Below are 13,608 nucleotides of genomic sequence, written 5' to 3'. Positions count from 1 at the left end.
TCAGAAAAATAAAATAAAAGTAGACTAAATATAATAAAAATTGTGAAAATTATAGAGAGGAAATGGAAGTTTAAATGAGGCAGATCAAGACTCTAAATTTAATTTGCTGAATTTTTCAGTCTCATAAAAGTAACTTCTATGTATTAATATCAAAGTATAGTATATTTTAAAACAAATACAATAATTTATTCATATAATTTTTTTTTGTTCATTTGATAGATTTATATTAATTCTTTTGAAATTAGATACCTTAGCTTATTTTAAAAAAAATTGAATTAAATTTTGAGATATACTAGTAATAATATTGCCTAACCAAATCTTCCATAATTTATAAATTATCTACGATAAAACGCCCAATAGAATAAAAGCTGTTTATGCTTTTTAACGCTTTTTCTCATAATCTCTCTAACCCTTTTGACGGCTCTCGCGGTTCAGAGTATAGTGGGTTTCCTGGCATATCCTACCCTCGCACGGCTTGAAGCTGCTTTTACCAGTTGGTCGAAAGGTAGTAATTGGGGCGAAGTTAGCCCAATAAACCTTTCTTCCTAGTTCACAGTACTAGTGCCGTAAAGGCAGCAGCAGCTGGCATTAGAGCAGACATGAACAGGGATTTCGTATTCGAAGACGAGGGTTTAGAGCCCTTTGTTCTTCCTCCAAAGTCCCAATCGCCATGGGAGTTCGCAGGCTATTCTGAAACAGTTGCGAATGAGCATGCCAGAAGAAACACCACTTCAATTGACCACAAGATCTCTCAGCTCCGTTCTCGTTTATATAAATCTCATGAAAGTGAAGAAAATGATGTAGATGAAGACGAAGAAGAGAATGAAGAGGAAGAAGGAGGAGGAGGAAAGTTCTCAAGGAACGGCCCTGGAATGGCGCAAGAAGATGGAAAGGATGTCAAGGCAATGAAGGCAGCTCAACGGGAGGGTGACAATGATGATGCTAATGATGATGATGACGAAAACGAGGAGAGCTCGGACATCGAAAGTCTGGATGACATACCTGTCGTTCCTTCAAAAACTCCTGCCAAAATCCGCAAGGTTTTTATTTTATTCCTCTAAAATTTGCTTAATTTTGTTACTTCTGTTTCAATAGATTTTAAGTTTTTAAAAATGCAATTAGACCGAGAATTAAGTTAATCTATATAATATATGGAGACTTAGACTTGGATTGGACTCGGCAGAACTAATTTGGGTTTGATTGGACTTCGAGACTAGTGCAAAAAGGAGTGGCAAGAACTTGACAAATTTAAGCTGTGAATACTCAATCAAAATGACTTGAAACGAACATCCTTCATGATGTCAGTTGTGTTTTCTTTTCTGGCTGCCACAAAACAGGAATGTATATGTTAAAATAGAGGGACAGAGGAGAGGGGAGTTATGCAGCTTAAAGATTCTTTTGTCTTCTTCTTTATTTTCACGTGATTTATTTTTAGTGTTGATCTACATGGCAAAACTAACGTCAAAGGAGCCAAACGGGATGTTTTTTGTGCTGTCAATCGGTAATGACATAGATACACTTGGGTGCAAGAAGGCACTAGATAGTATTGAATATTCAAGGTATCGATATCAGAAGATTCTAGCTGTTATAGTTGTTTTATGTTCGTCTTTGGAGTTTTTCTTTTACTAGTACTCATGCTTCGGGTATATCTTCAATGGTTGAGGGAGTTGAGTCAGCTGCATTCACAAGGGCTTTCTTGATTAGGGACTTAGCAACTGTTGACAAGACTCACAATCCCAAAATTATGATGTCCACAAACGGCCAGAGCAACGAGTGGAATTGGAAAGTGAACTAGTTTAGAATAAGGAGGATCAATCTAATCGTCCCTTTGGAGAACTAAAATGTGAGGTTGTCAGAATAGACAGGAAAAACAACATAATCATCTCGTGAGAGCTAAAATGAACTAGCTGGAAATGTGCTTATCTTTTGATCATGTGACGCAATCATCCTTTTTTCATGGAGGATGCTACTATATCAACTTGGGGATTTGAACCCTAAAATCATGCTCGGGAGATTGATATTTTAAAGAAGTGTTTTTGTTTTTAAAATTTTAATTGATCCTCCTTTGACCACGAAAGCAGCACATCCTTGGCTTCGTTGCCAACTTGCCATAATTAAGGGTTGTCTTTTGCACCAAATTCATTTGGTCCCTTTTGTTTTGGCTTCGTTGTGTCTAGGATTGGATCTTGGTTTCAGAGTTGGATTCTTGCTTAAAAAGCTCAATCATTTACCATTTGTTTTCAATTAATATTTCTCTCAAGGATCTAAAGTGGAAGTTTTGCTATGAAAGCCTATATATTAACTACTTGAGCTCATCCTTTCCTCTTGTTGGCAGTTGTAATGATTTTTATGCATCCATAAACAAAATCTACATCAACCTTTGATTGAAGACAACACAATTTACAGTTCAGAAACTATCATGTGTATGCCTACCGCTTGATGAAGATAAATACTGACTTAATTCCTTTATTTTGTCATCTCCTATGTTGCATCTTCTCAGTGTGAAAACAGATGTTGCGATGTGTTTGACCATGGTCAAACATGTAGATGGCAGGGTGGGAGGGAAAGTGAAGTATACTGGGAGGTATCAACTGGTATGTGTGAAAGGGAAAGCTTGTGGAGGTCTGCTGAAGGGGAGCTAAGAGATCCTGGAGCCTGATCATGCCAATACCTTTTTTGCATTGTCACACCAAGAAATGCAGTGTAAGAGATGATGCACCTAGGGAAGCATCTGCTGTCATAAAGTAGGATATATGCCTTATGGATGCCTGGAAATAGTGCTTCGTGGAACAGTGTACATGACCACATTGAAAATCAATGTCCATAACAAAATCAGGGGCAAATATTCTGTAAACATAAGGAAAAGGACTTATGCTCATCTGGATGGAGCTTCTACAGGACATTACCTATAATTTTTAAGATATTCTGGTTTTTTGGATAGTTCCAAGCAAATGAAACATCATCCCATCGTTTGATACTTTTCAAGGCACTTCTCAATATCTTCCAGTTTATATTCTGCACAGTGATGGAATAGATGAGCAATTGATGCTTCAAGGACCAAATTACTGAGTTTGCAATATGATATTCTAACCTTCCCACTAATCTGCCGAGTTCCTCAAATGTAGTGTGTAGGATGCCATTGACCTTGAGCTCCCAGTTGACACTTTACTGCAAAATATAGCTCACTGTTGGCTTATCATTTAAAATCTCTTTATTGTCACCAAAACTGTTGCACAAGTAAGGTTTGTTTGGTTCGGTAGCTGAAAATACACTAATTTTAAGAGTAGCTCTATATAATCCTCTAAATGTTGCAATAGAATTAGTAATCCAGGGAGACTCTCTATTGCCATCCTTCTAAATAATTTTTGCAAAGTAGGCTTATGTTGCCAAATCTGCACTATTTCAAATAATCTGAATGCATACAATTACAGGCATAAGAGTCTCACAAAGCAAGTGTATTTGGAATATTGGCTTCATTATGCCAAGAATAGGAAATAGTTAATTGGAAAACTATGAAAACATGAAGATCAAACTGTTAGGTAAGGAATGAGTTTGGCTCTAGAATAAGATTTTTAAGCAAGTGGTAAGAAACAAGGAATTGGTACCAAATGGATTGGCAATAACAAATATATTGAGGTGTTCTTGAAACAGTAGTGGAAACTTTATGAAAATCCTATTTCTTGAAATTTCTGAAATGCTGAGAACGGTGCCAAATATTCCAAAAAATAACTTGATTTTGTTGAAAACAGTTTTTTTGGCAGAAATATCTATGGAATTTTCTGGCCATTGTTAAGATTCAACAAGGTTGAAAAATACCAAGCCGAACCTGGTTTTCAACTTATTGAAAAGAACCAATGTGAAAATAGAGGGAGCTGCATGTAATCCTCACGCTGATGAAATTCGACTGTCCTGAGTAATGAAGGGCCACATAGAGGGAAGAATATAAATGCAGAACCTCAAGCTACGGTTAAGCTCCTTGGCTTCAAACTTTTGCCTTAATCTTGGTTTGATGTTGCTCCCAAATTGTCCCCACCTGTAGCATTTTTTTGCTCCCAAATTGCGCCAGACCTGTAGCAGCTTAGTTATGTCTCTTCAAGAATTCACGGATTGCACTTTATTTTATTGCCAAGGTTGCAGTATACTTGGCAATTAGTGAATTATGTTCTTCTCCTGTCCAAGTACCGGGTCCAGTATTTATCCAGTGATAAATTTGAATCAATACTTTATTAATATTAAATAAACCTTTTGATTTAATCTATTACACATCTCTTAATATAATCACCAATCTTTCCTAGTAGCTCCACCGAATATGCCATAGAATATAGTATTTTAATCTGCTCAAACTCCATATCAAAATATGCGTTCAAAACAATAATTCCAAAGTTTGTAAAATTTTACAAATTAGCCCAAGTGTGAATCCTGGTTGAATCTTGCTTAAAGGAATGGTATACGGGGTGCTAATTATCTTTCTTAAAAAGACAATTCTCGAGGCTGGGAAAAATGATTATAAGCAAATCTCAATTAATATTGTGGCCTTCTCATTCGTGATATGCTTGATAACTTTGATATATGAGATAAAGAGATATGTTTCAAACAGTGAAACCACATCAGTGCTAACAAGGGTCCAGTATTAACTTTTTTGTCCTTAACAAAATTAGCAAATAATTCAGAGGTTCGACAAGTGAGAAATTCTTACTGGCAATGGGTTTTAGCTGCGCTGGCAGATAAGCTACCATTTATATGTTGGACAATGGTGGGCTTTCACAATGACCACTAAGAGATAATGTTAATATTCAGCATAAAATAAATGATAGTCTTATTTGTTTTTTCTTTAAGACAGGAATTGGGTGTAGCACATCCCCTATAAATTGCAGTGTGCTGGTTAAACATTTTAACATGACTAGTGATGCTGGCATGACACGTCCTCCGGTACTGCATGGGCTGGGGGCAGAGTAGACATCACGACCTCATGATTTACCATAGGAAGCTCTCGCCAAATGAGCTAGGCCCTGAACCTGATGATCTTACTTGTTTTAGTGGTAATAACATCTTATGATTTTATTTTATTTTCTCAAACAATGTAAACCTTTAATGTTCACTTGATTTGTTGTAATAATAAGCTACACAGTTAGAATCCTGAAAGCAATATCACAATTTGAGTCGCTGTGGAAAAAATCTCCTGTTTATCAACGAATAAAAAGAACCATCGACCAATATTAGTAAGTCCATAAAGATATTAGATATTCTTAAATAGATAATCAGTTACAAACTCTCTCTTTCTCACTCTTTCTCTCTCTCTCTCTCTATATATATATATATATATATACGTCAATCTATCCCGATGTCTCCTATATATAATTGCATATTACGATTTCATCTCACTATATATATATATATATTAGACCCAATATTGCAGAAAACAAATCATCATTTTTATGCAAGTATTATTGAAAAGAATTTTTGGCTATTGAAATTAATTGCAAATTCCATAAGACCGGTCAGGGGACTTAGTATTTTAATCTGCCCAAACTCCATATTAGAATATGCGTTCAAAAAAATAATTCCAAAGTTTGTAAAATTTTACAAATTAGTCCAAATGTGAATCCTAGTTGAATCTTGCTTAAAGGAATGGTATAAGGGTGCTAATTATCTTTCTTAAAAGACAACTCATGAGGCTGGGAAAAATGACTATAAGCAAATCTCAATTAATATTGTGGCCTCCTCATTTGTGATATGCCTGATAACTTTGATAAGCGAGATAAATAGGTTTTTTCGTAACAGTGAAGCCACATCAATGCTAGGAAGGGTCCAGTATAATTGTTTTGTCCTTCACAAAGTTTGCAGATAATTCAGAGGTCCGACAAATGAGAAATTCTACTGACGATGACATTTAGCTTCTTTGGTAGATACACTACCAGTTTATATGTTGGACAATGGTGGATATACACATACATACATATATATATATATACATACATACATACATACATGTATATGTATGTATGTATGTATATATATATGTATGTATGTATATATACATACATACATACATACATAGATACATACATACATATATATATACATACATACATACATATACATGTATGTATGTATATATATATATACATACATATATATGCATACATATATATGCATACATACATACATACATACATACATACATATATAGATACATACATACATACATACATATATAGATACATACATACATACATATACATACATACATACATACATATATATATATATATATATATATATATATATATATATATATATATATATCCGACAAATGAGAAATTCTACCAATGATGACATATATATATCCGACAAATGAGAAATTCTACTGACGATGACATATATACATTTAGCTTCTTTGGTAGATACACTACCAGTTTATATGTTGGACAATGGTGGATATATATATAGGTCAATCTATCCTGATGTCTCCTATATAATTGCATATTACGATTTCATCTCACTATATATATATCAGACCCAATTTTGCAGAAAACAAATCATCATTTTTATACAAGTATTATTGAAAAGAATTTTTGGCTATTGAAATTAATTGCAAACTCCATAAGACCGGTCAGGTGACTTAACAAATATAGTATTTTAATCTGCCCAAACTCCATATTAGAATATGTGTTCAAAACAATAATTCCAAAGTTTGTAAAATTTTACAAATTAGTCCAAATGTGAATCCTGGTTGAATCTCGCTTAAAGGAACGGTGTAAGGGGTGCTAATTATCTTTCTCAAAAGACAACTCATGAGGCTGGGAAAAATGACTATAAGCAAATCTCAATTAATAATGTGGCCTCCTCATTTGTGATATGCTTGATAACTTTGATATATCAGATAAATAGATTTTTTCATAACAGTGAAGCCACATCAATGCTAGGAAGGGTCCAGTATAATTGTTTTGTCCTTCACAAAGTTTGCAGGTAATTCAGAGGTCCGACAAATGAGAAATTCTACTGACGATGGGATTTAGCTTCTTTGGTAGATACACTACCAGTTTATATGTTGGACAATGGTGGATTTTCAGCTTCCACAATGACCATTAAGAGATAATGTTAATTTTTAACATAAAAGAAATGGTGTTCTTATTTGTTTTTTCTTTAAGATTGCAAGAATTGAGTATAGCACACACCCTATAGATTGCAATGTTCCGGGTAAATGTGTTAACATGACTGTTGATGCTGGCATGACACATCCAACAGTACTACATGGGCTGGGGGTAGACTAGACCTTGTGACCTTGTGCTTTACCATAGGAAGCTCTCGCCAAATGAGCTAGGTCCCCAACCTGATGGTTTTACTTGTTTTAGTAGTAAGAACATCTTATGCTTTTATTTTATTTTCTCAAACAATGTATACATTTCATGTTCACTTAATTCATTATAGAGTTGGGGTTTATGTTGTTGAAGATTATAGCTGCCATAGAGATCTTTAGCTCTGATATTTCTAGAGAAGAGATTTATTATGATATTTCTGGCATATTCATTTGTATCTTTCGTATAACCAAGTGAGCGCAACATGGCATTCAAGGTGTGCTAGGTGTCAGATCCTAAATATCTGACATTTTATTATATGAAGAGACATGCGACATGCATTTGGAAGCATGAAGAGACTTTCGGTTATGTATGAAGAGTCTCTCAATTTGATGCATATATGATTGCTTTGTATGATAAGCATGTATTCAGTTGAAAACATTGTACTCAAACTTCTTGTATTAATGAAAGAGATATTTTTTGGTGTGGCTGGGTTTTATCCCTTAAGCTGGAGTGGTTTCCCAGGATAAATTGTTGTGTCTCTCTTTGTGTCTTAAAGTTCTTATTTTGGTTGTTGTTTATCTTTATTTTTTGGCAAAATATTAACATATGTCACACTTGTATTAGGTTTATTTTGTTGCTTTTCTTTGAAGTAATTGTTTCCCTTTCATTATTACATACTAGAAACATTTTCTCTCCTTAAAGTTCTTTCTTGTGTTCTGGCTTTGTTTCCTTTTATGTAATGTTTTTAACTATTTTGTAATTGTGCACAAAATAGTTCAATTTGATAACTTGAAATTCAGAGGAAGGTCTTGATTACTTTGAATGATTGCCCAGTTGTAAATCTTTTTTTTTTCTCTGGAAATGTGCTGATTATTTTTTCATCTACTACAAAAGCTTTTAATTGAGGATAAATTTGCTGAATTTTATTTCTTTTTCATGTCAGGAGAATGTTGAAACTAAAGCTACAGAAACTGGAAGTCATAAGAAAGGCTCGAATGATTTTTTTGCGTCGTCAGAAGGGGCTTCTTTTAGTGCAAATTCATTTGTTGAATTGAATCTTTCACGTCCATTATTGAGGGCATGCGAAAGTTTGGGCTATCAAAAGCCCACTCCGATTCAGGTTTTGAACGACCTCATAGCATTTTTTAAGTGTGTTTGCATGTGTTGATGTGCTACCTGCCATTGCACCTGAAAAATTTGCCGTAGTCATTATTTGACATTTCTTGATAGTTTTTAGATCTTCCAAGGTATTTTCAGGGTTTTCAGTCATTCTTTGCACAAAAACTTAGTTCTTTATGCAAGTATTTTGTTCTTTTTGTACAGAAATTCTTGGCAATGCAAATATATTATACTTTTTGCACAGACATTCTTGCGCTTCTTTGTTTCTTGAAGGTCACTGGGGAATTTGCCCTTTCTGTTTCTGTACACGTTTCCATTTTTTGGTTACAAAGGGTGCAATAAATAAACAAGATGTAATTAAAAAACTATGCAGCAATATAATACCATACACAGAAATGGGAGAAGTTGTGGCAAAATTTATCATGTATGCTGAAGTATGCCAAATTATTAGAGATATGAAATTGGCTAACTAGACAGACATTTCATATTCATTTTAAAGATTGTTTTAGAAAATTCTCTTCCCTATTTAAATTGAGGTCGAGATAATAGCAAGGTTAAATGATATGCCAGCCCCCTCTCTGTTGTACCAGATATGGATGTGGACATGATACAGCTGAGATATGGCTTGGATATTGTGTGTAGCTGTACACCAAAAATATATTTTTTGTAACAGTGCCCTTTTCGTGTAGATACAACATTGTCATGAATGATGATATCCATGCCATATCCAAAATTACTGGAAGATGTTAAACACTTTAAACACTATGCAGCCAGAAAACCATCTTAATCTTTTTCAAAAAAATATTACAAGAGAATAATTTAAACAGGAATCAGATAGCTTTTGCATTCATTAGCCAAATTTTCAGAAGTTTACAATCAACAGGAACAGTAAATTCCTAAAAATACAGATTCTTTTTAGCTGTATTTGAGAGATGAAAGCTTTCAGCTACTAGCCTTGGTTGCTTATGGTCTTTGCCTGATATTTATCTTACAACTCAGTATGGTCTTCGCCTGATATTTATCTTACAACTCAGTCAGGTTCCTCCACTAACCCTGCTATGCCTGACTACTCCTTCCATGAGCTCCCCGTATTATTCAGACTTGAGTTTTCCTAATTCTGATGTCCTGTTGATCCAACTTCAGCACCTCTTATTGGTGTTGTGGTAAAATAATTGAATGAATTAAATGGAATGTTCAAATGACCATTTAAAGGATTACAAAACAGATTTTTCTATAATGAAACTTTTGTAAAATAGAAACAACCTAATATTTACTATAAGTTAGAATATTGACCATTAAATAATAAATAATAAAGACATTATTCTAATACCAGCCCCCTTAATGGCCAATCTATCAACTACTCCAAGTTGTCCGCTAAATTTTATAAACTTGTCTGGGCTCAAAGACTTGGTGACAATATCTACAGTCTGATCCGTAGTCGGAATATATAGCAACTGAACTGATCCATCTTCAACCAACTTCCAAATGAGGTCACAAGTGCCAAAGTCAATTGTGCTGTACCAAGCTTAAGGAGCTTGCTTTAGGCCATAGAGTGCTTTCACCAGTTTGCTCACTTGACTTTCCTTTTCAGCAACTTTGAAACTAGGAGGCTGCATCATCTAGACTTCTTCTTGCTACAAACCATTGAAAAAGTACTCTTAACATCCATCTGATGGACTTTTCAACCATATTGAGAAGTTAAGGCAGGGACTAACCATACGCTACTCGTTTTGGCTATATTATAGGAGTAAAGGTCTCGTCACAGTCAATGCCTATTTCTGTGAGAACCCCCGAAAAATGAGATGAGCTTTGTACTTGTCATGGATGCCATCGTCTTTGTTCTAGCTTTATACACCCATTTGCGGCTAATGGGCTTCTTCCCTGGAGGAAGGTCGGAAATAACCCGTGTTATTCTTCAGAAGACTGATGTTAAACTTCCATAGCCTTCTCTCACTCAAGAATCCCTCTAGCCTCAGTATTTGTTTTAGGCTCAAATATATATTGAATGTTGGCCATGAGAGCAAAGTTGACTATATTTTGCTGCTTACTCTTGTTTCTGGAAGATCTACCCTCGATGCGCTGATTAGAATGGAGACAACGAATTGTATTAGCCCACCATTTAGGCTGAAGAGTAGAAGAACCTGTTTATGGAAAATTGATGTTGCTGGTAGTTTTTTTATTGAACAAAGGAGATGAAAGCTCCTTAAATATTGTTTTACAAAGATGATGTTTCTAGAGCAAACAATCATGAACTAAAGATGGAAATAGAAACTTCTTAATAAACTAAAGACTAACTAAGATGACCATTAAAGAAACATTATAATATTATAATACCCTCCCTTAATGGTCATTGTCTAATTGACGTTGTTTGGTCACAAATATTTCAAAACATTTTGTTGCTGCTGGAGTTGCAAAATGTAAATGACCAAGAAGCCAAAATCCGCCCAAAAATGAACAAATAAGGGTGCCCCCTTCTTTAGAAGGGTTTGCAACAAAAGACAAGAGTTTGCAATTGACTCTGCTAGCAAGATAAGTTTGCCACTAACTCTCTTAGGATTAGTAAAACATCTAACCAGAAATTATCACAAAATATCCAACCTGATGTTGGATAGCAAAGTTGCTCTTCCTTGGAGATAGTGACAAACATTGAGAAAAACTAGCACGATTTTGAGGAAATATCGTCAAACCCTCCAAACCTTGCATGTGAGCATGATGCTCCAAAGAATATTGCAAAAAGCCACAATGTTTTAGGATAGAAATCGATGAAAACCCAACATAAATTTTGAGGTGAAAAATTGATCAAAATCCAACATGATTTTTGAGGTGAAAAATCAATCAAAATCAAACATCAAAATTTGAGACACGGATTAAAGAATGCAAAGCTTCATTTTTTTAGGAAAAATGGTAAAGCCCAATAGATATTTTTTGAGAAAAAAATTATAAACCCACCAAACAATTTTTGAGGAGAAAATTATAAACCCACTAGATAATTTCGAGGAAAAAATTATAAACCCACATAGTTATCCCATGCAACTTTGCAAATGACAGAATCCAATTTTTTTAAGGGGGAAAAAAATGGAAACCTGCCATAATTTTTAAGGGTGGCAAAACACGAGACATCGCATGGTAAACCGGCACATGCAAGCAACGTGCAAGCACATCCAAGTACATGCAAACCTAAAAAATCATAAACTTTTACTGCAACCAAGAAATCGTGGGATCAAAACCCTTAACCAGGCTTGCGATTTCCAGCAAAAATTGTCGAAGATGAATTGCAAAAGTTTCGTAAATTACCTCAAACAATTTTTATTTCAAAAAATCGAAATTTTTTTTTTCTAGAAACTAGAAGAGGCTTGAATTTTCCTTAAAAAATCTGCCAAATTTTATGAAATCCCATCGACTTGCTCTGATACCATGTTATGGTAAATTGATATTGTTGTAGTTTTTTTATCAAAGGAGACAAAAGCACCTTATATAGTTTTACAAAGACGATGATTCTAAAAGAAACAATCATGAACTAAAGACAAATAGAAACTACCTAATAAACTAAAGACTAACTAAGATGACCATTAAAGAAATAGTATAATATTCTAATAGAACCATCATTAGAGGTAGGAGGAATAATAAGATTTGGATCAGGTTCAATAGGAGGAACATCACCGAGAAATTCAAATAGTTCACATGAAACTCATAGTCTACATCATCTCTTCCATCATATGAACTAAATGAAAGTTGGACACCCAAATCAACAACCTTCAAATGTTGATCCTAAGAATTTTGCATTGATGAGGAAAGTTGAAATAGTTTTCATTCTTCATAAAAAACAACATCAGGACTAAAGATTAGATGATTAGTGTTATTATCAATCAACGGGTAAGCCTTGTGGTTGTTACTGTACCCTATGAACATAAGCTTCTAACTCTTGGAATCATTGTTGGAGCACTTGGCTTTTGGAATCCAAACATATGCTAAAGAACCAAAAACTTTCAGATGACCGATACTAGGTATGCGGCCAGTTTAGTCTTTTTTCTTGGAGTTTTCCCCTTAACAACCTGTGTAAGATACCGATTAAGGAGATAGACTATAGTGAATATTGTTTTTGCTCAAAATTTCTTACAAACACTTGTGTGTTCCATCATTGACCTAGCTATTTTAGTTATAGTGTGGTTTTAATGTTCAACAATGCCATTTTGTTTAGGAGTGTAAAGTGTAGTAATTGGCATTTGATGTTGTGTGCATCGCAAAAGTTGGAGAAAACATTAGAAGAAAATTCCCCCCCCCCCCCAACAATTTGACCTAAGAGTGACTATGAGATAGCCAATCTCTTTTTCTACTAAGGCATACAATAAAAACATTTGATTTCTGTCTAAGAAAGTACAACGAAATTTTATGATTAAATCTTAAAAAAAAAAGAAATACCTAGAACCAGTAATATAAGGTATATTTATTGGATCACATTCATTAATATGAACCAACTGCAATACCTTTGAGGCTCGCCATGTGTCACCATCCTTGAATGGTGTCATGTACTTCTTTCGAGCGTAACAAGCTCCGCAAGCTCGGTGATGCTAAGAACGAATCTCAGGTAAGCCAAGAATTAGATCCTCTTGAACAAGCTGAGCAAGATAGTGAATGTATAGATGGCCATACTGCCAATGCCAAAGATTGCTAGAGGATGATTGAGCTACAAAGCCATGCTCAAGAATATCAATTGTATGCCAACAATCACAATAGTGCGAGTTAGGCAATCAACAATTGAACACTTGTGTGAATTGAATATTACATCAAGCTAAGGAGAATGTCACATAATCTAGCTCACTGAGAGGAAATTGAGTTCCATACTAGTTTTGTAATGTACATTGAGGAACATGAGATTCCTCCCACCAAACTGTATCTGTAGGTTGCCCTTGCCAACAACAATATACTCCTCCAAAAATGACTAAATCAATGAAAGGTAAGAAGTCTTTGAACCAATCATGCCAATGAGTAAAGTGTCGAGAAGCACCAAAGTCTATGTACCAAGCATAATCTGTTGGGTGTTTCACCATGAAAGCATAAAATGTTGATTCTTTTTCCTCAGAGTTCTTTACGACATTAGCTTTCAGTCGAGATCCTCCCAACTTTCCTTGTTTAGAAGCAATCCGATTTCGATAGTCGTTTATCAAGTGACCAAATTTGTGGCATTCAT

At 34.6% G+C, this 13,608-nt stretch overlaps 1 protein-coding gene across 2 annotated transcripts in view; it reads left to right on the top strand.

Moving 5' to 3' along the window:
• Positions 1–374: 374 nt before the first annotated feature.
• Positions 375–13,608, top strand: part of LOC149555106 (DEA(D/H)-box RNA helicase family protein) — a 144,845-nt gene continuing 131,611 nt past the window's right edge. For both annotated transcript variants that reach the window (XM_089829110.1, XM_089829109.1), the window contains exons 1-2: positions 375–1,040; positions 8,245–8,421. In XM_089829110.1, coding sequence (XP_089685236.1) covers positions 600–1,040; positions 8,245–8,421 — 618 coding nt within the window. In that variant the 5' untranslated portion in view covers positions 375–599. The remainder of the gene's footprint in view (positions 1,041–8,244; positions 8,422–13,608) is intronic.

The sequence above is a fragment of the Cupressus sempervirens genome, chromosome 5 (assembly GCF_028749045.1).
Source record: "Cupressus sempervirens isolate cs-2001-9-10 chromosome 5, ASM2874904v1, whole genome shotgun sequence".
Lineage (NCBI taxonomy): Eukaryota > Viridiplantae > Streptophyta > Pinopsida > Cupressales > Cupressaceae > Cupressus > Cupressus sempervirens.
The sequence above is the reverse complement of the archived record's forward strand: the minus strand, read 5'-3'. Positions and strand labels throughout refer to the sequence as shown.